At 38.7% G+C, this 26,679-nt stretch overlaps 3 protein-coding genes across 4 annotated transcripts in view; 1 reads left to right on the forward strand and 2 right to left on the reverse strand.

Annotated features, from left to right (window-relative positions):
* LOC115621749 (dopamine receptor 1) overlaps positions 1 to 26,679 on the forward strand; it is a 54,494-nt gene that overhangs the window by 24,823 nt on the left and 2,992 nt on the right. Inside the window, exons 4-5 of the mRNA XM_030515484.1 lie at positions 3,176 to 3,305; positions 25,310 to 25,555. Of these exons, the coding sequence (XP_030371344.1) occupies positions 3,176 to 3,305; positions 25,310 to 25,555 (376 nt within the window). The remainder of the gene's footprint in view (positions 1 to 3,175; positions 3,306 to 25,309; positions 25,556 to 26,679) is intronic.
* LOC115621747 (serine protease gd-like) lies at positions 9,030 to 12,163 on the reverse strand. Of its 2 annotated transcripts, XM_030515480.1 has the most exons (4): positions 11,928 to 12,163; positions 11,698 to 11,869; positions 9,651 to 10,200; positions 9,030 to 9,591 (listed from the first exon to the last, which is right to left on the reverse strand). In XM_030515480.1, the coding sequence occupies exons 1-4, from the start codon at positions 12,159 to 12,161 to the stop codon at positions 9,174 to 9,176; spliced, it is 1,374 nt and encodes a 457-aa protein (XP_030371340.1). In that variant the 5' UTR covers positions 12,162 to 12,163; the 3' UTR covers positions 9,030 to 9,173. The 2 variants fall into 2 exon arrangements, with proteins under 2 accessions (XP_030371340.1, XP_030371341.1); XM_030515481.1 differs by lacking the exon at positions 11,698 to 11,869 and having other exon boundaries at positions 9,651 to 10,162.
* On the reverse strand, positions 13,863 to 16,838 carry LOC115621743 (spermosin-like). Its single transcript, XM_030515476.1, has 4 exons — positions 15,898 to 16,838; positions 15,668 to 15,839; positions 14,491 to 15,604; positions 13,863 to 14,435 (listed from the first exon to the last, which is right to left on the reverse strand). The coding sequence occupies exons 1-4, from the start codon at positions 16,129 to 16,131 to the stop codon at positions 14,018 to 14,020; spliced, it is 1,938 nt and encodes a 645-aa protein (XP_030371336.1). The 5' UTR covers positions 16,132 to 16,838; the 3' UTR covers positions 13,863 to 14,017.

Genomic DNA, 26,679 nt, shown 5'->3' on the forward strand with positions numbered 1-26,679 from the left:
TCAATACTGCAGCTCAAGCAAATGACCTGTAAAATATATATATACAAGTATATATATGTTATGTACAGCAATAAAATGTTAAGAGCTATTTAATTTTTGCTAAATAAGCAGCATATATGTATGTATATGCAAGATTAGTGCTTCCTAGCAAGCTGTTGAGTTGGACAAAGGACAAAGACAATTTCTCGACTTTTTCAAAATAATTCACTGAAAAATGAAAATATTTCTTTTAAAGTAAATAACAAAGAAAAGCTATTCTAATATTCGCATAATTTTTCATTTCATGTCCAAGAGGTCCGACAACCTCGTTTTTTACCAAAAATGTCTTTGAAAATGTCAAAGGCAGCAGAACTCTCAATTTACAAGAATGCTTCATAATTGTGTTGCATTTTGTCAATGCGGTTAAATTTTGGAGATAAAGCAGAAATTATTTAGAAAAGACGAAATTGTGAACTTAGAGAAACGAGAATGGACTGTGCTTAGAAGGCAGCAACTCAGATTCCACAATTAAAAATATAAAAAGCAAATTTAACACGAATTTAGCAGGTTTGAGAATTCAAAACACAGGTATGCTTGAATTCAAATACTGGTCCTGTAGGGTCTACGTTTAGATCCGTGTCCTTTAAGTTATGTTTTTTGAGATCATGGTATTTTAATAAGACAAAATCCAATGAAAGCAATATTTTAAATGGCTTAATAGTTTAAAATAAAAAAAAATAAAAACGTATTATTCCCCATATTTTGATGTTGATTATAGAAGCCTTTGTAACGTTATAGATTATATTTTTTCACAATTTTTCTTGCTTACTTTATATTTATATAAAGATTGAGTTGCAGCTTTAATTTTTTATAATTTATAATTTTATTTAAATAAAACAGTGGCTTAGAATTCTCAGCCTGACCATTTCAACATTTTAGTTTTGTTTACCGTATAGAGCCTTCTTATTCTCAGCTCTAAACTACCATAATTATCTGATTAAGGGTACACCTAAAAAACTCTCATCTGCTCATTTCTTCAAACTACCACATGAATATTAGTATTGTTAAGTAGCTCTGCGAACATTAAAGTGCTCTGTCAGTTGCCCAAAAGTGCAACTAATTTTGATCAAATTTCCTCAACTGCACCTGCTCAGTTGCAGTTTTCCAACAGATTCCCGTTCAGTACACAACCATAACAGTTTGCTTTCAATGTTTTTACCGCGTCATTTTTATTGACAATCCCAGTATCGCGCCATAGCAGGAGCCCCAGGGTCCATTGCGCATAAGCGCAGATTCTGTTAACTAAGCGATACTCTCGAATGAGAATCACTTTCTCACTTCTAAGCTGAAAGAGGGTTTGGTGGAGGGGGGTAGAGGGTGCCTGGGGAAATGTATTGACAAAATTGCTGCTTATACCTGCTGCTTATTATATTGCGTTAACCACATTACGAAAGTCAATATGCGCATGGACATTCATGTATGCATGCCCACGCGTTGAAAGTGGATAACCTTCTTCCTGATATGCCATATCCTGTTCGCGCTAAAGGGCAATATCCTGTGTCTCTGTGTGACACGAATGGCATGAGACCTAAATGAGCATAATGTGCGCTTTATCGAATAACACGATGCCAAAAGAGCTCGTTATATCACACATTTCGCACTGACATGTACGAGTACAGCGCTACAATTTTATATCTGTCTGTATAAATCAGTACAAAATCGAATTGTGTATCAAATTTGAGATTGAATTTATCAACGATGCACTTATATTGCCGATTTGTGTTGCCCTCTCACTCAAACAGCATAATTGATGACCAATATAGGGTTGGCGTCAGCAACAAAAATGGAAAGCTAATGGATATCCTCTCTGGCGGATTGAGAATTGAATTTGTTCGCCAAAGGATTGGCTATTGATTTTGTACGAGTTCAATTTTATTTCAAATATCATAAATGGATGGCGAAATATTTTAAACATTCCTTGTAATAAAAAAGCGAACACAATATTTAGAACTAATATGTAGCAATAACAATTTATAAAACAAAATAAAAATGTTGGTTTCAAAAATGCAGTTTACTTTTACAAATAATTTTTATGAATTTTTTGAATCAATATCAAACAATTTTACAAAAAGTATGGTGAGTTTTTTCATTTTTTTTGGCAACATAAATCTAATTAAACATTTACACAAATAACAATTTCTCTTCGCGATGAAAAAATTGTCGGCGAATCTCATATACTATATAGTATATATTAGAATCTTAAAATAAAGGTCAACAATTATTTATTCTGGTCATCTCACACTGATTGTTGTGTTTATTTATCAGCACCTTCTGGGCTCTGACCAGGTTTGGAGGAAGATGAGGAAAACATCCTTTATCAGAACTGATCCCACTAGGGCTAAACTGAGTTAAAACTCTCTAGAAAACTTCCCATGCGAAAGGCTGGCTCTGAGAGCCTAAGTGGGTCATCTGATAACCTAGTTTCGTGCTTCGTTCCATTAGAATTTAATTATATTAGAAACGTTTCGAAATCGTTTTAAAAATACGAAAAAAACACTTTCCGATTATAAATGGAGACCACTCACCGTATAATATTGGATAAAAAGCGGTACTCTCACACACTTTCCGGTCGAGAAATACAAATGGAAAATGTAGTTTTCTTTGTTCGCAAGGCAACGAAATTTCAATATTGCACGAACGGTGAATACAAACGCACCAATACACTTAAATGAGGCACAGTGGCGCACAGGAAACGGAAATGAATTTATGGAATCATTTAAACTCAATTTATGTTATAAATAAGTGAGGCAAAAACCCGATTCGTGCAACGCCTTTTGCGTTCCACATCGCAACCAATTATTTATACATACATATGTACATATTTTTTTGCGTATATGTATATTATTATTCTTTCCTTTTATTTTTGTGCAAATTAAGCATTTTCCTTGGCCGGCGCCGGCCGCAACACGACAATTTCCGCACACATGCACAGGTCCTGTTAAAAGTATAAAGGCAACCGGAAGAACATGCTAGTTATTAAGGATTTTTAACAAGCAGTCAATCAATCTGGCAGGCAGTCAGTCAGTCATGCAGTCAGTCGGTGAACCAACAAGCCAATGAATCAGCCTGACAATCACTCAAGCAAACTCCACTGAAATTTTATTTAATGGCTCGTTCATATATGTATGTTTTGCAGGTTATTGGATCTTTGGCGCACAGTTTTGTGATACTTGGGTTGCCTTTGATGTCATGTGCTCGACGGCATCCATTTTGAACTTGTGCGCTATATCAATGGACCGTTACATTCACATCAAGGATCCGCTTAGGTGAGTGCCAGAAATAACTATTTATATTAAAGCCCCTGATGACGTTGACATTGTACGCTCCTTTACTCTACTGTTGTGGTTGTGGTGGTTCTTGTTGTTGCTGTTGTTGTTGTTGTTGTTGTTGGCGCACCTGATGCCACGACAAGCGTCTGTCATATGCATAAATTATGCAATATTGTTGCTGTCACAGCGCAAATTTATAGAAAATAATTGTCCATCAAGCGCTTGCCAGCGTGCCAGCGTGCCTGCGGCCTGTGGCTGTTTAGACACTAGTGCTGTCGCCTATTGATTATTTTTTGCTTGTTCTCTCTTTATGCTCTTGCTCTATAAATACTTGTGTGGGTGGGTTGTTCGGAAAATTGCATATTTAGCACAGAAACAAGCGACGGGAAAGCGGCCATGAGCGACCATGAGATGCTTCAATTTGTTGTCTGACAATACTTAAGTGGAAATATTATTGATGTGTTGGGTGAGAACTTCATGCCAGCTTGGGCCAGGCGCGACTTTGACAAATGAAATGCATGATTTGTTATCGATTGCACTATTCTGCATTTGACGAGGCCCGCTTTTTCATCCAAATAATAATTGTAAGGCATTCTTTTCTATTTTTTTTTTTTTTCAAAGCGTATACCAGCATATTGCTTTGCCAGTCACGTCGCTTATTGCTCTGGCGCTCGACTTGTTTATGGCGCGGGGCGTCATTAATAGCCGCACATAATTGTTTCATTAGCAACAGATTTATTGGTATTAACGAGGTTTTGGTCGCTCTGCCTCCAGACATACTCGTACATAAGTGGGCGTGGGCGATACAAGCCCATGAACGTGGCCTTGGCTGGCAATGACTTTATTTTTATGCGCCATTCTTGCTCACGTTCCTTAACGCTTTTGCTGCATCACGAGGCAGTGGTTTATGGGCATTAGACCAACAACCGTTAGCTAAATGCTGTGCAAAGTCAGCGGCAAAGCATGCTACAAAGTTTTGCGCGTGTCATGCTCCCCAAACTCGTCGCCATCATCTACATCAACGTTGCAACGGCAACGGCACTGGCACTGACACCGGTTGTGGCAGTGGCAGCATCAGCATCAGCATCAGCAGCAATAGTGACATTAGCTTAAAGTACAACACTAAAAGTGGCTTCACTTTCCCTAATTCACTGTTCAAGGACTCAAGTGTCGGGCTTAATGCAGTTCCGTTGAACGAAGTTAATGGTAGAGTCGTGTTTTTTAGTTTAGAGTAAAAACGCTCTACAAATGTGTAGCTTCATCTCTTTTTATCCGCCATTTGATGCAGCTTTTATCATTAAATACGAGTATTATAGTTATTTGCAGCTAATTATACATAAAAAATAATTATTTTAGTTAACAAATGTTTTCCTATTTATTTATTATACGAACTATAAATGACTACTACATACAATCGAAGCATAAATTTCTGTTATTTTCTATGGCAGATTGTTACCTGAAATAGCTTCATATAGTACTTGGAAGAACCAAAACTCCTTTACCTCTAAAAGGTTTCAGCTTAAACATTTTCAATGATTTCGTCCCACTTTGAAATATCCTTATTTCTAACGTGTATTTAGTTATAATACAAACTCATTTTAAAAATGTTTTAAAAGCGAAACAAAAAAGCACTTAGAGGAACTGATTTTATTAATTCAAATTTTAATCAAGTTACGATTCGGATTAAAAAGAGATTCTTTCGTTCATTATAATAAAAATAGAATCACTTCCAAAGCACAGATCTGGTTTAAATAAGAAAGATATCGAACTCTAAAACTCTAGACCATTTTATAATTGTGGCATATGTATTTGTTTATTTAAATCTTATAATTTATGGCACTAATCACTAAAACACAAAATTTGTCGAAACAAATTATTAATTAGAAAACATGCTTAGCTCAATTTAATTCAATTCTTAAAGCTAATTATATATAATTTATGACCATTTTGGAATTTTGACTATTTTTTTTCAGCTTAAGCAAAAATTATAACTGTTTTCTGGTCGAGAACATGAAAATATTATGGGAATTTAATATAAGTAGTTAAGATAAGTTGCAATCCTTCTTTTGTTTTTGGTTGATGACTCTTGACGTTAGGAACACAAAATCAATGACGTAATGACAGAAAAATAAGCATATTTGATTTCCCAGCTAAGCTTTAGAAGCAATGAATGCTAATTGGAAATAATTATGTTAGTGCTAGTCAATTGAGGTTAAAGAAACTGTAATTTGTTTATATTCCGATTAAATTAGTATATTTATATTATGCAAGTTTTAAAATTCTTTTCTGTGAACAATGTTAATTCAAATAAAGCAAATGTCAGAAAAAATTTGAAATCTACTTTGATAAAATCTTTTTAATTTCTCGTTCTGTGATAAACAACTTTCTGGGCCATCAGAAATGTTGGATCAGAAATCATCTTTCAATTAATTGAATCGAATTGAAGGGAATGCTTAAATTATGTGAAATAAAATCAGCATTCTCTAGCAAATTGTTTGAAATTGTTAAATATTGTTTAATGATGTTGATATACTCGTATGTTTAGTATTCATACATACATATATCTTCCTTCATGTAAATATAAGCACATTTTACCAAATATATATGTATATGTGGATTTGTATGTGCTGCCCTCATCGCTGTTCATTTAAGTCCCCACAAGCGCCAATATACACATCCAATGCCTGCTCCAAACAGTTTGTTTGCTCGCATCTTTGTTTGGCAGGAACAGGGAACTCTGCAGCCTCAGGTGCCGCATTGACAGTCCCCTATCATGCATATGTATATATGTACTTGTACAAGTAGATATGTGTGCGAGTTGAAGTTTGTACATGTGTACCGGTATTTTCATGAAAATGTAATGTGTAAGGCTCAGAGCTTTGTAACAACGTACAATGGCTTGCCAAGAGCGGCTGTCAGTCAAGTAAGTTTGCTTTGTAGGGTGTCGGCTAATGCAAGGCTATAGGAATTGATTTGGATTTTAATGGCTTGTGGCGGGCAGGCAGGCAGGCAGGCAGGCAGGCTTCAAGCCAGCTCGATAGAACAAAGCGAGTGCCAAAAACTTTAAACAACCTTATCACTGCAATAAACTAAACCCTGTTGGCATTTGTCTTCGATAACAAATGCAAGACACTTCATTTGGAGCATTGTGCGAAACAATGCGTGTTAATTAAATTGTTGACAGTGGCATGTGAATGGCACAGGAACGACAGCCAACCAGCAATGGCAAAGCACGCTCTTGAGCCAAAAGGCAGCCATCAAAACAAAGTGAAATAAAATAAAAGAGCCAAGCAATTTAAAGCAAAAATATTACGTTTGTGGCATGCCGGCGAAGTCAAACGAGAATTTATAACATGTCAGTTTCCAGAAGTGTGCAGACCCAAACAAAGTGGCTGCTGGTCAGTCGTGGCGCGTGTGTCTGGGATCCTTTTTTTGTCATTCTCAAAAAATAACAGCAATGTGTTTGCCAGCACGCTGCAAACTCATGTGCACAATAGAGATGGCCGTAAAGCGGGCTGTTGTCGGCCAAATATACCAAAAAAGTAAAATATGTATAAGAATGTATACAAAAAGTGTCTTAATAAATATTAAGGCTAAGTTATATTTTAAAGTATCAGTATTTGGAGAACCTCCTTTATTTATTTCCTGGGAAAAAAATTTTTGGTTTATTGAAATTAAAAATCATTTTATATATTAGACCACATACAAACCATATACAAACATGGAATTGATCAGTTTTATTAAACGGTTTCTTCTTGCAATCTATAGTTGCAATTAATAGTTGTTCGTTATATAATTTAAGCGAGCAATCTTTGGTTTATTTTTTTTTACAGGAAAACTATAATAATTTAGCAGCAGCAATATTAAAACAAAGAGGTATTTATATAAAGAAATAATATAATACAGAGACAAAGAATTTCAATAAAATCTCTATAAATGGTTAAAATATTCAAATGAAGATATAAAATATATGTCTGCAAATAAATCGTACTTCTTAATTTATAAATACAATTGGTTTAATAATAAAAATTGCAAACAAATATTTACTTTTTATTTATATATTTATTAGAATTATAAGTCTTTTGGTATATATCTAAAATATAAGTATAAGCCGATATTCTCATTAGACCCGAATATCATTATTTATTCAAATAAACTAAAATTGAGCATCCTTTAAGGATTACCTATTGTGTGTGCTTTCACCTAACTACAAAAACTGAATATCTTTATATATAACAATTGCAATTAATTACAATTTTTTTGTGCGTGCATTAGCTGTTCCTGTAGTCCCACCTCTAGCCTCTATATACGAGTATGTACGGGGACAAGACAAATTTACACGGGTCTGGCAGCGAAATTAATGTGACTCAGCAGGCTACTGTGTAGCCCTTAATGGCAGGATCCGCGCAGCCAGCAGCCCAGGGTTGCAGACATACTCGTACTTGTATGAAATCAGACACCGGTACTACTCCTGTCGCTGCTTCTGCTGCCGCTGCTGACGTAAACAGCGGTAATAAATCCTTTGATGCTATTTTCAGCAGAAAGCCAAAAGTAGAAAAATACTTCCTTCTCCTCCATCTCTTCCGTTCTTCCCAGCGCTCGACATTGGCAAAACTTTTGTTGGCCTTTTTGTTGCTCCACTTTCACCTGCCATGTCTGCCTCATCATATGCCCCCTTCTCCATCCTGCTCCACAACCCCTGCTTATTCGTTTATGAAAAATGAAAAACGCTCCCGCTCATTTGTATTGGTAGTATGCTGCACAATGTATGTGTTTGCTGTCAGGTTTTCCATAGTTTTTTGATTGTAACTAGCTGGGGCGCAAATCACGGTTCATTGAGTGTACATATGTAGTTGACTGCGACATGACGTGACAGGAAAAAACATTAAATTGTTGTTAAACTTTGAAAAAAAGGGTTAATCTGTGTAGACTGTTTGGCCTAAATAATGCAATTTAAATATAAGAACATAATTTTGTGAAGCGTGGTTTGTGTCTTCAACCGAAGCACGACACTCTTTGAAAATGTTAAAACTATACCAAATTGTGGGTGAACTTGCGACATTTTGAATGTATGTATAATAGCTGATTGATTATCTTTTATAATTTTGTTCAAAGAAACTCGAACCAATGGCTTATATATGAATTATGTGTGCAAAGTTTGGTTAATGTAACTTTTGAAATGTGGACGGAATTGATGGTGTTACTCACATCCGTTTGTCGTACAGAGCACTTGACTAAATTATTTTTGGCAGTTAATTGCCGAAGTATTGAAAACTCATGTAATACTCAGCTCGTTCGCCCTGTAGCATGTGTAAAACGGCCGACTTTAGGGCCGGATAAGGACTCATTTCGCTGACATGTCCAGGCTGAACAATAAAAAGTGTTGACCGCTTCGATGCATTTTAATCTCGGATATCTACTTATGCGCTGAAAACTTCAATATCCAGTTCTTATTCTTTAAGCCATTATATTGCGGCACAACAAAACCAATCCTGCCGAATCCCTAACGCTCGTATCCAAAAACATTGTCACAGTTCTTAGGTGGAAGAACCTGCGCAGCCTGGACCTTTTAATTTTATTTTTTGCTGGATAAGTTCATAAATAAAACTCTTTAAAATAATCCTAAGAAAAAAATTGCACAGATTAGCATATGCGAAGTATTTCATTGGGGTTAATCAAATTATATTTAATAAAACCCTCAATTAATTAATTACAGGCAGCTTAAATAGCATTTAATATATTTTCGAGGTCCAACAGTCCATGCATACAATATGAGCATTAAAATAAACCAATTTGCTCAGATCATATGTCATGTGGTTTTAGAAGTTACTTAAACGAAAGCTCAATGGCACTAGTCTTCAGATCTCATCTAACAATTTTACTCTCAATCCAGCGAAGATGCGAGGCCACGTCACTGTAGATGACATACTTCGTCAAATCACAGGTGTCGCCGGAGCGTTGAGCCAACGAGACGATGGCTCGCAACATCCATCGACCATTTCGCTGAATCATTAGACCTGCTCCCGAATCGCCTAGACAGGGGCCATGCGCCTTTTTGTTGCCGGCACAGAGAGTGCGTGGCGTCAGGAAGTCCTTGGCCGAAACCATTTCACGCAGACAAGTCTCACGCGATACGGTTTGAACAACAGCCGCTTTAGGGAATCGTGTCGGTTTGCCATTTTCATCATTTCCCCAGCCACCAATTGTCGCATCCTCAACCCCACCATTGCTAAGAAGGGTGCTCGACGTCCACATGCATATGGCTCGAACATAATTGCTTTCCCTGCAACAGAAACATATAATACTTATAAAATCGTAGTTCGTAGGTATTAGATAACTTACTGGACGTGTGTGGTGAAGATGAGCAACCCTATGTCTGAGTCTGGTACTAGATTTCCAACAAAGTCTGGATGTGTAAATGCACTCTGAATTTCCATTAGCGTTGCACCGGTCTCTGGATGCGTATCTAAATCATGTCGGCCCACATAGACGCGCATTTCTTCCGGTTGCTTTTCCCAAATGCAATGCGCCGCTGTAACAACCGTTCGACTAGAGATAAGTGTAGCCACACATTTGTAGGTCAGGCTGAGCTTTTTCGGATCGGGATCATCATCGTGGTAAAGGGCTGCCATCCAAGGAAATCGACCATGAGGTAGGGTCTCTCCACCAATTAGCAGACCAACTAGTCCCTCCATTCCACATTTGTCTGTTGCTGGATTTTCATCCCTGGTTCCCGTATTTACAGTAATGATGGGCTTAGCACCGCCACTACCACCACTTCTTGCTACAGTAATATCGGTATTTCCACCGCTACCATTGCTGCTGACAACGGGGGTTCTGGTGGGGATAGATACCTTTATGGATCGCGTTATTGTTAATGAAGGTGCACCGTCTGAGCAAAAAAAAAAACATGCGAACTTGAACAAGGGAGAACGCTACAGTCGAACAAGCCCGACAGTGAAATACCCTGTACCTAAGTAAGCTTCCGACACTGAGGTATATGCGCCTCTAACAGAAGCAAAAACAAGTAAAAAAGCTAAAGTCGGGTGTCCCGACTTTGAAATACTCTGTACATATGTTTACAATAATTATAGAAAATAAAAAAAAAATTTGATCGATTTTACCTCTCTCGGTATTCGAACTCACGTAAAGGGTTTATAATTGCACATTTACATAGCAATTGCGTATGTGTGAGTGTATGTATGCCTATGCGCATCTATTCGTGTCTGTGTAAGCATTTTCGCAGTCAACCAAACAGCAACAACAACAACAGCCGCGGGCAGCGCTTGAGCAGCGCTGCAGCAGCGCTGCATCAGCAAATATATTTATGGCTATAACTTCTTGTTAAATCGGTCTATCATAATGAAATTTGGCATACGGACACATAATAACCAAATGGGGGATTTACGGGAGAATTACGGGAGTTACGATTTGCGGGGTAGAGGGGGGAGGGAGGGGAATTCCAAAATATACATTTTCTACGGATTCACATAAGGCATCTGGGACTAAAATTTGGTGTTCCTAGGTCTTATAGTCTCCGAGATATAGGCGATTATACGAATGGAAAATCGGGAAAACCCCCATAGGGGGGAAGTGGGGGGGAAAATCAAAAAAATAAAACAAACTCGTATAGAATACACACATAACGCATCTTCGTGCAAAATTTGGTGTCTCTATCTCTTATAGTCTCTGAGATCCAGGTGTTCATACGGACGGACAGACGGACAGACAGACAGACAGGGCTAGATCGACTCGTCTCGTCATGCTGATCAAGAATATATATACTTTGTGGGGTCTGCCACGCCTCCTTCTGCCTGTTACATTTTTCAGCTCCCGCAAACCTAATATACTCTTGTACATTTCATGTACAGAGTATAACAAGAAGAAGAGCAAACTTGATGCTGCAGCTGCTATGCGTAGTACCGGAGTGAAATTGTTTCGCTAATAACTTTTCTTAGAATTAACCGATTTAGATGAGATTTAAAACAAAAGTTGATTATATGAATTATATTTGAATTATGTGTGCAAAGTATGGTTAATTTAGATTTTGAAATGTGGCGGAGGGGGGCGGGGGTGTAATTCCAAAAAATAAAATAACTCGTGCTTTCTCGGACCTAGGAGAATCTGGATGACAGCTTTGGTTATTCCAGCTTTTAAAGTTTATGAGATCATCTAGACAGACGGACGGACGAACAGACGGCCGGACAGGCGGACGGACATGTCTATATCGATTTGTCGAGTCTCCCTGATTAAAAATATATATTCTTTATGGGGTCGGAGATGCTTCCTTCTGCCTGTTACATACTTTACACAAACCTAATATACCCTTTTTACACTACGGGTACAGGGCATAAAAATTGTAGCAAACTACACCAACGGCATTACTCACATTCAATTGCCGTACAGAGCACTTGACCATTTAACTGTGCATATATTATTTTGGGCAGTTCACTGCCGTAGTTTTGAAAAGTTACATAGCATTCGGCGCGTCCACCCTGAAATATGTTTTGATAGGCCGCCGTTCTGTTCGGATAGAGAGCCATTTGGCTGACTTGTCCAGACTGAATAATAAAAATTATTGACCGCTCAGTTACATTTTAATCTCGGATATATACTTACGGAGCCATAGCCATGCGCTGAAAACTTCAATGTCCAGTCCATTCTCGTTAAGCCATTATATTCCGGCACAATAATACCAATCCAGCCGAATCCCCAACGCTCGTATCGAAAAACATTGCTACAGTTGTTAGGTGGAAGAACCTGAGCCGCCAGTTCGACAGACACGCAAAGCAACGCCAGTGTAAGCGATAGTATTACCATCAATACACGATTACTCAATATAGAGACAGACATCGGTTGACTTTGTAAGAATCTGCGCTCCGGGTCCAACACGTTAAGCAGCCGAACGAGAACTGAGCGTCTCGCGATTTTTGACAATTGTTCAATTGCGCTTTGGGAGCAGTTGGGAGCTCGTCATCGTTTATTAATGCTCTTCTTCAACGTAGTATATATATTAGGGAAATTCCAAATGCTTAATCGGAGAGAATCAGACAAACCTCTCTCGCAGTTTTCAACGTTAAGTACAGTGAACGCATACTACTTTGAACATGCCCGTGTTGAAAATATATTTGTCACTCCCAGGGTATTAATTAAAAAGTATTAAAATTTCGTTTAATTATGCCAGAGTGTATTACAATAATAATTAATGCATATAATGAACAGAAGAACTTTAAACAATAGAGCGCTGCAATAGATTACGAGTGTCAATTTTGGTTTATATAGGTTTAACAAGAGAGAACGCTACAGTCGAGCAAGCCCGACAGTGTAATACCCTGTACCCAAGTAAACTTGCGTCACTGAGTTATATGCGCCCATAGCAGCAGCAAAAAGAGGAAGAAGAAGAGTAAACTTGTTGCTGCAGTTTGTGGGGGTTGTACTGGCGAGAATTTGTTTCGCTAATAACTTTTCTTAGAATTGACCGAATTGAATAAAATTTTAAACAACAGTAGACAATTATATATAAATTGTGTGCAAAGTTTGGTTTAGGTAGCATTTGAAATGTGGACGCTGTTGACGAAATTCTGTCGCGGGGGAAGGGGGGGGGGGGGGGGGGAAAAATTAAAAAATAAACTCGTCCTTACCCAGACCTAGGAGAATCTGGATGCCAACTTTGGTTATTCTAGCTTTTATAGTTTCTGAGATCCTAGCGTTCATCCAGACGGACGGACGGACAGACGGACGGACATGTCTAGATCGATTTCTCTCGTCATGCTGATCAAGAATATATATATCCTTATGGGGTCGGAGATGCTTCCTTCTGTATGTTACATACTTTGCACAAACCTAATATACCCTTTTTACCCTACGGGTACAGGGTATAAAAATGTCGACAGTATTAACAAAATTCTGTAGCGGGGCAAGGGGGGGAAAATTTAAAAAAATAAAATAATCTCGTCCTTTCTCTGGCTTTGGAGAATCTGGTTACCAACTTTGGTTATTCCAGCTTTTATAGTTTTTGAGATCATTGCGTTCATCCAGACGGACGGACAGATGGACGGAGAGACGGAAGGACATGTCTATAGGATCTATAGATCGATTTCTTTCGTCATGCTGATTCAGTATATATATATTTTATGGGGTCGAAGATGCTTCCTTCTGTATGTTACATACTTTGCACAAACCTAATATACCCTTTTTACCTTACGGGTACAAGGTATGCAAAATTCACCTCAGTTCCATTTGGAGGCGAAAAGTGCGCCATAAAAATGTATGTATGGCCAACTTCAGATTGCGGAACAATTTGTCTAAAGAATTAGGGAGCCTAATGCCCCCTCCCCCACCCGGCGAACGCCCTTGTTCTGGCGTACATCGGAAAATAAAACACTAACTTGCTCCATCATATTTTAGAAGTTGTTATGTATTTGCTTGACATGTCCATAAATAAAACTCTTCACAATATTTAAAAATCTCCAAAAAGTCAAATTTGGTAGATAAGCATATCTGAAGCATTTCAGATTTCCCCAGTTATTTTTAATAAAACCCTCAATTAACTAATTACAGGCAGCTTAAATAGCATTAAATATATTTTCGAGGTCCAACAGTCCATGCATACAATATGAGCATTTAAATAAACCAATTTGCTCAGATGATTTGGCTTATTGTTTTAGAAGTTACTTAAACGATAGCTTAATGGCACTAGTCTTCAGATCTCATCTAACAATTTTACTCTCAATCCAGCGAAGATGCGCGGCCACGTCACTGTAGATGACATACTTCGTCAAATCACAGGTGTCGCCGGAGCGTTGAGCCAACGAGACGATGGCTCGCAACATCCATCGACCATTTCGCTGAATCATTAGACCTGCTCCCGAATCGCCTAGACAGGGGCCATGCGCCTTTTTGTTGCCGGCACAGAGAGTGCGTGGCGTCAGGAAGTCCTTGGCCGAAACCATTTCACGCAGACAAGTCTCACGCGATACGGTTTGAACAACAGCCGCTTTAGGGAATCGTGTCGGTTTGCCATTTTCATCATTTCCCCAGCCACCAATCGTCGCATCCTCAACGCCACCATTGCTAAGAAGGGTGCTCGATGTCCACATACATATGGCTCGAACATAATTGCTTTCCCTGCAACAGAAACATGTAATATAAAATCGTAGTTCGTAGGTATTAGATAACTTACTGGACGTGTGTGGTGAAGATGAGCAACCCTATGTCTGAGTCTGGTACTAGATTTCCAACAAAGTCTGGATGTGTAAATGCACTCTGAATTTCCATTAGCGTTGCACCGGTCTCTGGATGCGTATCTAAATCATGTCGACCCACATAGACGCGCATTTCTTCCGGTTGCTTTTCCCAAATGCAATGCGCCGCTGTAACAACCGTTCGACTAGAGATAAGTGTAGCCACACATTTGTAGGTCAGGCTGAGCTTTTTCGGATCGGGATCATCATCATGGTAAAGGGCTGCCATCCAAGGAAATCGACCATGAGGTAGGGTCTCACCACCAATTAGCAGACCAACTAGTCCCTCCATTCCACATTTGTCTGTTGCTGGATTTTCATCCCTGGTTCCCGTATTTACAGTAATGATGGGCTTAGCACCGCCACTACCACCACTGCTTGCCACAGTTATATCGGTATTTCCACTGCTACCATTGCTGCTGACAACAGGAGTGCGGGGGCCCCCCGAGTTACTGGATGGCCTGCTGGCGGTGCCGCCAGAGTTACTGGATGGCCTGCTGCCGCTGCTTCCCAAATTGCTGGATGGGCTGCTACCGTTTCCCCCCGAGTTACTGGATGGCCTGCTGGCGGTGCCGCCTGAGTTACTGGATGGCCTGCTGCCACTGCTTCCGAAGGTGGTGCTGGGCCAGTTACCACTGCTTACGAAGGTGGTGCTGGGCCAGTTACCATTGCTTACAAAGGTGGTGGTCGGCCAGCTGCTGCTGAAGAAACTGCCACCGTCAAAGAGACCACTGGTATGAAATATGTTGGTGGTGCCACCGCTAGTGGTACCACTGCTGCTAACGAAACCACTACTAGTGCTGCCACCAAAGCCACCACTACTACTACTGCCACTACTCGCAGCACTGCTGACAGCGTTGTTTAGGAAAATGTTGTCCTTCCACTTATTGGCAATTGGTACTGATTGTACTGAAGGGGGTCGCACAGTTACGGGCGCCTGAGTGATTCGAACTTTATACGTTGGCGGAGCCGTTGGCAACGGTGGGCCAGCTACTTGATTGGTGGATACAGATACCTTTAAGGATCGCGTCATTGTTGATGATGGTGCACCGTCTGAACAAAAAAAAAATGGGAACTTAAAAAATTTAAGGAAAGTAAATCAAAGGCTTTACTCACATCCATTTGCCGTACAGAGCACTTGACCATTTAAATCTGCATATATTATTTTGGGCAGTTCACTGCCGTAGTTTTGAAAAGTTACATAGCACTCGGCGCGTCCACCCTGAAACATATGTTGATAGGCCGTCGTTTTGTCCGGATAGAGAGCCAATTGGCTGACTTGCCCAGACTGAATAATAAAAATTATTGACCGCTCAGGTACATTTTAATCTCGGATAGATACTTACGGAGCCAGAGCCATGCGCTGCAAACTTCAATGTCCAGTCCATTCTCGTTAAGCCATTATATTCCGGCACAACAATACCAATCCAGCCGAATCCCCAACGCTCGTATCGAAAAACATTGCCACAGTTGTTAGGTGGAAGAACCTGTGCCGCCAGTTCGACAGACATGCAAAACAACGCCAGTGTAAGCGATAGTATTACCATCAATACACGATTAGTCAATATAGAGACAGACATCGGTTGACTTTGTAAGAACCTGCGCTCCGGGTCCAACACGTTACGTAGCCGAACAAGAACTGACCGTCTCGCGTTTTTTGATCATTGTTCAGTGCAGGCTTGGGAGCAGTTGGGAGCTCGTCATCGTTTATTAATGCTCTTCTTCAACGTAGTATATATATTAGGGAAATTCCAAATGCTTAATCGGAGAGAATCAGACAAACCTCTCTCGCTGTTTTCAACGTTAAGTACAGTGAACGCATAATACTTTGAACATGCCTATGTTGAAAATCTATTTTCGATGAGGAAAGTATACACAGCTTATAGACTAAATGCACATCTTTTAGTCAGTCCTTAAAATAACGGTATTTACACAGCTAAGCGGGGATAACTTATCCGTTCCTTTTTGTTTTAGTTAAGCAGTCAATTAACCCAGTTGATTTAATTTACCTTCTTATTGTCTTGCCTTAGTCGATGAACTCTTTAAAAAGATTCCAGTTCGTAATCCACTTCCACTTTGAAATTATTAAGCCATTGTTTGGAATAGAACAAAAAAATAATGTGGACCATTCGTTTTTGTTTAGGGATATTTGAATCACAGAAGTTTTGATATTGGAGTTGCCTTTTAGATTTGATAATCAATTTCTGGTTTTACGCCCAACCAGTAATGATCTTCTTTGAAAATGTTTTCTTTGTGCCACTGTTTCGGCCCAAATCTTCAGCTAGCTGTGAAACTAATCCCCGTAGAATTATAGAAAGCTGTTCCGCTGTATTTAGATCCTATTTTTATTCTCCATATAATTGACTGCACGCGTTAAACGTGCATACATTCCTACAGCTTCTTCTTATATCTAATTGCTAATCGATATCAGATAACAATTCATTCATTGATTAATTCAGTATGGAAAATGGATAATTCACAATGGTATTAATACTAGTAACAATAATTGGCAGTTGGTTATTGTTTGAATTCAAATTAATTAATTAAATACGCTTATGGCATCAACAGCCACCAAATGGCAAGGTAGAAAATATTATCCAACACTTTTTATTTTTTATTAAATCTGCGTTGAATTTTTAAAATTTCGATAATTGAGCTTTTACCATTTAAAAGCATTTTGCTGGGTGCAGTTAGTAGTAATTGTCTATAAATCGTCCATTAATATATTTTAATATATATATTACTATTTATTTTTAATGAATCATTGCTGTTAATTTAAAAACCCCATGTAGTGGTACTTACATTTATAAACATGAAAAACAATCTTCTTAAATTTGAAGTCTTCTTTTTGTTAATGCAATCTCACAATTTAACTTTCAATCCACATGAGGGACGCATTTCTTCGTATTGTTTCAATCAAAACAATAGCTTACAGCTTCGCCTTATCCGCCAACGCTCCTTTTTGTGATGTTAATAAAAAATATATTGTCAATATATATTTTATGACTTTGGGCAGCACCATTCGGTAATTGTGGGGATAGTATGCCTACACTGTTATTCTGTGGCACATTAATTGAAGGTTTCACTGTTGGTAGCATGGTTGCTGGCTGTGACATAAAGTTTTTTACTGTGTAAGCCTTGGCTGCATCGAAGATAACACGGGTTAACGATGATAACCAAATGAGAGAATTTATTTCAATCAAATAGATGAATAAATAAAATAAATAATTAAAATAACTTTTTTTGTAGAATTAGTTTGATTTATCAGATTTCTTTCTGCATATTTGGGTGTCGGAAAACTGCTAAAGTTTTGACTCGAACGCACTACCCAATTACATGTCCAGTTGTTGACTACCCAATTACATGTCCAGTTGTTGATTGTCCTTAAGCTCCTTGGCCAGGCAGAGAAGCATGGGCAAAGTCCAAGACATCGTTATAGTGGCAAGCATCTATTTTTTTGTAACTCGACACAGAAGCGATGCCATTTCAACATACAAGTTCGCACTGCCCGCCAAATAAGGAAAATGGCCAATAATACAAAGAGGTGTAGCATCTAAAATGTTAGTTATTCAAGGCTTGGCAATTCCCAAAATCTTTCTGAGATTCACAAATTCTGAAGTTTTCAGCAATGCTACCTTTCTCTCCCTTTCTCTCTCAGCCTCTCTCTGTGTATTGGTTGCTCTTCCCGGGGATTTCTTGATAACACACAACAAGTTTTAAAATGTGGGCTTTACCCCAAACAGAGATAATACCCCAGCTCGTAATATTAACTGACCAACGCAAGGTAATCCACCACTGCGTAATAGTACTCGTATAACAGCCGACTTTTATGAGCAGCTCTCAGCTATAATCTGTTAGCTCCATGCTAACCAAATACTTGAAATTGGTTTGATGAAATGAAAAACACACAAGCTGTATTGAAAACTATAATTTATTTGAAAACAAAGCTATTATTTTGTATAACTATGTATTAATAGAAAATACACATCAAACCATCATTATGGTTGTTGGGTATAATTGAACATAGAATTTATTATTACTGAACATTCAAACCTGATCATCACAACACCTGAACGGTCCAATACTGGGAGATGTATTCGTACTTTACTTTTTTTTTTGTTCAGCTCAGACGCTTTTAAGTCATGCTTTGTGCGCAGCATCTTTGGTGGCTAAACCAGAACTGAACCCACGTCACTCATCTCGTTTAATCATCACTGATAAAAAGAAGCTTGAGAGCGTAATTGAGAGGAGCAGCCGCGAAAACCTGATCTGCGCATTAATTATCTCTTTAAGAGAGTGGCTACACACGTTCCGAGATTAAGAATAACAAGGGAGAACGCTACAGTCGAGCAAGTCCGACAGTGTAATACCCTGTACCCAGGTAAACTTCCGTCACTGAGTTATATGCGCCCATAGCAGCAGCAAAAAGAGGAAGAAGAAGAACTTGTTGCTGCAGTTTGTGGGGGTTGTAGTGGCGAGCATTTGTTTCGATAATAACTTTTTTTGGAATTGACCGAATTGGATTAAACAACAGTAGATAATTATATATAAATTATGTGTGCAAAGTTTGGTTTAGGTAGCATTTGACGAAATTCTGTAGCGAAATTCGAAAATTAAAAAAAATAAAATAAACTTGTCCTTTCTCGGACCTCGGAGAATCTGTATTCCCACTTTGCTTATTCTAGCTTTTATAGTTTCTGAGATCCTTGCGTTCATCCAGAAGGACGGACGGACAGACGGACGGACGGACATGTCTAGATCGATTTCTCTCGTCATGCTGATTCAGAATATATATACATTATGGGGTCGGAGATGCTTCCTTCTGCATGTTACATACTTTGCACAAACCTAATATACCCTTTTTACCCTACGGGTACAGGGTATAAAAATGGGACTCTCTCTCTCTCTCTCTTACAGTGAATTAAATGTACATTAAACTCTAATAGCTTAAGCATAAATTAAGATATTTATATGTGTTTTACAGTAATATTTATTAGGTATAATCACAACATTTATTTCGGTGTCTGAACAAGAAAATTCCAAATTTTAATAAGTAGGAATGCTACAGTCGAGCATTACCGACTGTGAAATACCCTGTACCCAAACAAACTTCTGCCGCTGAGTTACGATTATATAGGAGAAGCAAAAGTAAGTCTTAATCATTCGACAATCGAGACAGTTACAATTCAACTCTAGGTCGCTCATCTGTTGAATATACCAGAACATTTGAACCAATCTGAAAACTTTTTAGTTGCTTTAAAAATATAAATAAAAAGACTTTTCAACTTTTGGAAAATCGCTCCAACTACAACATTGTAGGTTTTACTTCTGCAAAACAATTACTTGATTTTTGGAAAAATATAAATGCTTTTAATTTCCAAAGTAATGGTAATAATCCGCTTAATGCCTAGAACAACAAATTTGTGTTTAGTTGCATATATATACTTTTATATTTCACTTTATCAATCCAATTCTTGTTGCTCACTAATTTAGTAACATTGTTAAAGATGTTAACAACTAAAAGAACCAATTTGTACAACACTTATTTGCGCAAAGTAAAATGCAAATTATTTTTTGCCTACTGTAGGTTTTCAGACGCATTAAGCTAAGCTCTAGGGCATAATCAGAATAGCTGTATTGGACCATAAATTTGCTTGCCTGCTTCTAGGCGCTCATAGCACAAATCGACGAAGCTTTAAAGCTGTCCATATCACAGAAACCGGGAATACTTTCAAATTGAATTATGCCACTGTATTCATTTCAATTTTCAGTGCAGAGCACACACCACTCGATGTCGGGAACGGAAACATGTACTGGGTTTTGAAGCCACAGTCCTACACAGAACAGGACTGGGTGCCATTGCCGCCCATTAGGCATGCCAGTCATCCAATACTGTTTGCCTAACCTGCTGCTGCTGCTGCCGCGTCTCCAACAGTCGTCTCGAGAGTTGAGACATGGGGGTACTTCAAATGTCAAGTCGACGCTTGAAAACACTGTTAGGATGTATGAGTAGATGAACGCCCATGACTCGGCAGCAGCGAAGCTCATAGCTCACCTGTCTTTTGTGTCTAGGCAGTTGTCTCTTGGCCAACTTTGGTTCTGACGGACCCGTTTCGTTGTATGCAAATCTGATTTATTTGCATGTCAAAGCAATGGAACGGCACATTTTCTTTTTGCACGCAGCGTCAAAGTTCACGCAGCCAGCGCTTAGATCTCATTAGGGCAGACAAGCAGCCAGATCCCACCCTACACTCCTGTGAGCCTCGGCTCGACCACGCTGGGAATGGAGCGAACTGCTGAATTTGTGTATTTTTGTAGCGCCTTAGAATAATTGCAGGCGTTTAATTTAATTGTGCTCGGCAAGATTTGAGTCTTGGCAGCAGCCGTTGCGCCATTTGGTCTTTTATAATGAGCTTTGCTGCAAAATTGGTGCCGAAAAAATAAAGCAAAATAAAATAAACGGAAAACAATTTTTGAAAAGCGCCTGCAAATTTAATTAGAAAATGCTGCCAACAGCCGGAGACAAAGTTAAAACGATGGCATTAAAAAATTGGTTTATGTGACAAGTTGCAGCCTAGGGGCATGTGCTCCTCTCCAACCTCATCATCATCATCACCATCATCATCATAATTATGGTCTCTACTGTCAGACACATATGTGTGGCATATTTGCAGGCGAGTATAAAATTAATTTCAAACTGCAATAAAAAGGCGTAAGTATAGTACTAAGCCCAAAGTTTCGTAGTGCTCAGGAGAGCTCGTTGTGTGTTTGTGTGGAGAAGAGAGGGAGAGAGACAGAGAGAGTAAGGCAATGTTAGCGAGTGCGAGACAAAACACTTAAGCGCAATAAAACACGCGACAAAAACCGACAATGGCGCACAAGGGAACATTTTGTAATTGTGTTTGCCAACTGTCTCCAAGTGCTGCCTCCTCTACACTGCAAGGAAATGTGTCTGCTCAACGAAAATCCAATAAGTATGTTTAATTTCGTATAAAGAGCTTAAATATCCAGCTCTTCTTAGAATTCTTTTACAAAAAACGTATCGGCATTAATTGGCAAAACAAGCTCAAATGTACTTAAAAAGAAGGCTTGAACATTCTCAAGTCATATGCAGAATGAAATTGTGACTTAAATGGTATTTTGTATTAATTATGTTACGTCTACTGTTACTTCTAAACATAATTATGGTAAAACCACCTCGATATTGCATGCATTTTTTAAAGGGGTCCTGCGTATCTTTGCTTTGAGCAAGTCTAATTTATTAAAATGAGATTTTATTTTCACCGCAAACTCCCAAATTGGGATATTTTTTCATTAGAGCGGATTATATTTCTGTTATATATAAATGTTGCTTTACACATTATCAAATGAACTGCTTATAAATTTGTCGTGATGATGCGTTTTAATGTCAATTCTTTAAGCAAAATTAAATTCACTTTAAATCAAAAACCAAGTTTTGTGGTGAATTAAAATTGAAACTAAATGCAACAAACATTCAAAAAGTCAAGTTTGAATAACAAGTAAAAGACGTGAGCCCAGAAAGAATGTCTTTCTGCCATATTGAAATTGTGGAATGTGGGAAATAAAGTGGCAGCAGCATATACTAACTACTAGCAGCTCTAATCTGGTATGGAAATAATCGCAGGTTAAAAAAAAACTTTAAAATATATACAAAATAGGCATGCTGAGCTGATTTGTATTTGAAAACCTATATATATTTATTTTAGTTTGTTATAAAAATTCAACAAATTTAAAATGTCTAACTAACTTTTATATTCGGTGTCATGCATTTTTTAAAAGTTTGCCTTTTATGTCCACATTAATCCCACGTCGACTTGAAAAGGGATTAAAGAGTCGGTTGACAGTGGTTGCATGGTCGGATCGATATACACACTTTGCTTTGTTTTTCTCTGTGTATAGGTTATTTCCCTGTATAATCGTGTGTGTGCTTAGTAGAAGAAAGGGCGTATAGTTTGCCACTTGAGTGCATCATTTTCAATAGCAGTGACAACGGCAACGATGCTCTCACAGTATGTGACATTTGTGTACGAAACGGCAACATTTTGCGCACTACAAAGCGCTCATAAAAAGTAATAAATGTTGGCATGCAAGCAAATAAAAACTATGCACATGCCGCACACTCCTACACATGCACACACACACACACACAGGGCCGCATAAGGCGGCCCGCGTGCCACACTGTAATTTCTTGAGTGCGTGTAAGCTATACACACACACACACATATACATAGATATATACCATGGGTACATGGGAGGTAAAGAATAAATGTAAATATGCGACACACTTGGCCACAGAATTATGCACAGTTGGGAAAGAACTGGCACTAGCTGTGCCTGGCACACTACTATGTATTACTGCAGGATAAAGAGACACAGAAGCACACACACACACACACAAACACATACACACAATTTCAATTAGCCAACATTGCTTGATTGGTTCCTCCTGGCGTTCGATGCCACTCAATGGCACTGCTTTATGCGCATATATCAGAGCCATTCGCACGCAAGTCGGCGCCGATTCCTGAGCAGTGCCAGGCTCGAGGACCATATTGGCAGCGGATGAGTCGACGTATCATTTTGATTGTGCCCACACAGGTGCAGGTGTTTGTGCAGCCGACTGTTCCCTTGGCTTCTGCGTTGCGCTTGACGTGCCAAAACACTTAAAGCCCACGCACTCACACTCGCCCTCACACTCGACCTCGCACAAAAGCCTCGCACGAAAGCCTAACAAAAGGCTCAGAGAGTGCGGGCAACAGCTAAGCAATGCTCAGACAGTGATTCAGCGGGGGAATGGGTGAAGGGGGTAATACGAGTACATTGCCACTCTAAGTATGACAGCAAGAGTAATGTCGCCTGATGGCAGACATCTCTATAAACAAGCTTCTTTTCGGATAACAGACTGGGTGAAAAGTCGCATGTAAAGAAATCCTACTACTATTTGAAAGTATTCGGAGAGGGAGTATGCTTGCATATCCCTTAGTTCCTGTAATGTTGTCTTTTATCCTTTGGGCTGTGTTAGTTGCTAGCTCCCTCCCGATGATAGCCACACACCAATAGAAAATATACAATCGAAGTAAAATTGATTTTTTGGATAAAACCCATCATTATCATCACATACATAAGTAGCTCCTTATTCTGCTAATCAACTACATATATGTCTGTCTATAAATTTAAATGAAAAATAGTACCTAATAATATTCTCAACATTTCAACAATGCCTGAAGTGCTAAAGTCGTATGATTCCACAAATGCGCGTTTCCTCCTAAGCATTCTGTGACAGCTTACTTATTCATATGGATACTCCGATTGGAATTAATATCTCTTAGATGAAGCAATCGAGTTCAGGGGGAAAAGACCAAGCCGATTATACTGCAGCAGCTGTTGAAGCGGTTGCCCGCAAAACTTCTGGGTGCACGCTAACAAAGGACTAATAGGAAGACTGTTTCAGCTCACAATTGCAGGCAGACGACCACAGGTGACAGTTGGTTATGCTTTGAGGCAGCTTAAGCTAAAAACTGCACCCTGCGGGTCCCTTTCAACAACTTGGCATCTGTCAGTGTGTCTGTGTGTGTGTGCGTGTGTGTGTGTGTGTGCATGTCTTTGTATTTGTGTATGTGTGCATGGAAATCAATTTCGTGTGAAACGAAATTGAATTTGTGTGCGAATACAATTACATAAACTTCCGTTTCCGTTTTGCGTTTTGTCGTCTGGTTCATTTTCGAAACATGTGCAGACTGAGTGCCACTGAGTGTGTCTCAGCTGTGTGTGTGTATGTGTGTGCGTCTTTTTGTATTGAAATTGAATTATTCTGTTTGATTTCCCGCCAATGTCTGAACCAACCATGCGTCGAACTGCCAAACCAACCCGCGCTTCTTGCCAGCGCTAACATGTTCTCTGCCAAAAATGGCACATACGAGTATATATATAAACACACCCACATACATATACCATACATGGGTAAAGGGGCTAAAATGCCATCGGCCTTAGATTTTGCCTGCTCATTTCCGTTGCACACAAGTGCCAAGCCAAACCAAACCGAACGAAACGCAATTTTAGCCACAGTCGAAATCGAAGTGCTTTTGGTTCCATCGATTTTGGACTATGATGGAAACTAAAACATAAAAAGGAAGACTCGACCTTCATTTGCATACATATATATATGTGTGTGTGTGTGTGTGTTTTAAAATTGAATGCTGCGGTTAGCCCTAGGTCGTGCTGATTTGTTTTCGTCGAGTTCGTTCGTCGTTTCTTTAATTAATGACATGCAGGGACAAATGCGGTAGTATATGCTGGTCAACACCTCGCCAGCAGCGCGGCTGACGACACGTTAATTGGCCAAGTAGCTTAGCAGAGGCAACATCAACACCCATTAACACTGATGGCCTAAATGGGTAAGTGAGGGCTGTTTCGTGTTTGTCCCTTTTGGGGGCACACTTGTCAGACACACCCAAAAATGATGTCCTCAAATGCTGCAGCTGCCGCCTTCTACATGTAAAGCCGCAATCGTAACATGCTCGATTGTTGTTGTTGTCGTTGTTGTTCAGCTTACCCTTTGCCGGAAACCGCAAAGGCAATCGTCTGCAGACTGTCGTGTGTTTCCATTTCCGCTGCTGCAGCCTGCAGCCTGCAGCAACAGGCCTAAGCACTCAACGCCATCTCTCTATTACTATTTCTCGTTGTCTATTACTGTTTTGCACTCATTGCCATGCAATCCAATTTTTGTTTTTCTTTCAGATACGGCCGTTGGGTCACACGACGGGTCGCTGTCATCACCATAGCCGCCATCTGGCTTCTGGCCGCCTTCGTCTCGTTTGTGCCAATCTCGCTGGGCATTCATCGACCCGACCAGCCTCTTATTTTCGAGGATAATGGCAAAAAGTATCCTACATGTGCGCTGGATCTGACACCCACATATGCCGTCGTCTCCAGCTGTATCAGTTTCTACTTTCCATGTGTGGTCATGATTGGCATCTACTGTCGGTGAGTAAGCTTCCCATACATACTCGTACGACTATTTCTTACCATGGAGTTGAACAGCAGGTCCATTTTTAAATATTTAAGGTCCTTTTTGTTACACTATATTACTATATTTGGAATTTTTGAACAAAAAAGCCCTAAACCGAAAACATTTAGTCAACTGCCAAAGGCACTCCATTTCTTGCATTGCTCATTAGGCGATTATTTCCAATATCGTATTATTATTATCTTAATAGAATTATTATTTTTATGTTCTTTTCCAATTTCCTATTTTGCGGTAACAACTGTCTGATTTTATTTGCACGTAACTTTTTATGGCATCTTCAGCTTTCATTTCGAATGTTTATTAATCCATTAAGAAATGTTCATATGCGATAGGTACAAACTATTTGCTATATAATTTTCAACATATAGCATATCATTACGTTGCTGCTTTATAAAAACTTGACGAGCTCACAATATTGTGTCACATAATTAATAACTCCATTGTGGTCTGTCTTGATTATCATTCAAAAAATATAAAATTGGTAAATATTTTTAATTCTGTTACCAGTGGCTTTCCTCAAAACTTCGTAATATGTTAAGAACTTAAATGAATTAAAAATAGCAGATAAGAGGAAAGAAAATCAAACTAAAGTTTATTTTTTTCGAACTCTTATTTGAATACCAAGAAAAAAGATAAATCATAAAAATGCGAATATAAGACTTTATAGTCTATGGCGGATGTGGTGTATATAATCAATAAATTGGCACTCCTCTCGCATCGACTCCTTCCATAACTTAGTGTACCTAGTAGGGGAGATTTGAATTGTTATATTCCTTTTTAATTGTGATGTTCTGTGTACAAAATAAATTAAAACAAAAAATATTCTTCAATCGCACAGTCTTAAAAATGTAACTATTCATAAAATATTGAAATCATCCATTTGTCTGACAGTAATGATATTTTTTGTATCAATAGAGCATGTTTTTTTCATTCCATTTCACGTTAGAATTATAATAATTATTTCTTGGTTTATTGGCATCCGCGAATTAAATAATTCAAGAAGACCCTGACGTCTGCGAAATTTCAATCCTATTTATTTCAAAGTTGAAAAAATACAAGCAATCAAAATATTATGATTTCT

This window comes from Scaptodrosophila lebanonensis, unplaced genomic scaffold (assembly GCF_003285725.1).
Source record: "Scaptodrosophila lebanonensis strain 11010-0011.00,11010-0021.00 unplaced genomic scaffold, SlebRS2 tig00000024-arrow-pilon, whole genome shotgun sequence".
Lineage (NCBI taxonomy): Eukaryota > Metazoa > Arthropoda > Insecta > Diptera > Drosophilidae > Scaptodrosophila > Scaptodrosophila lebanonensis.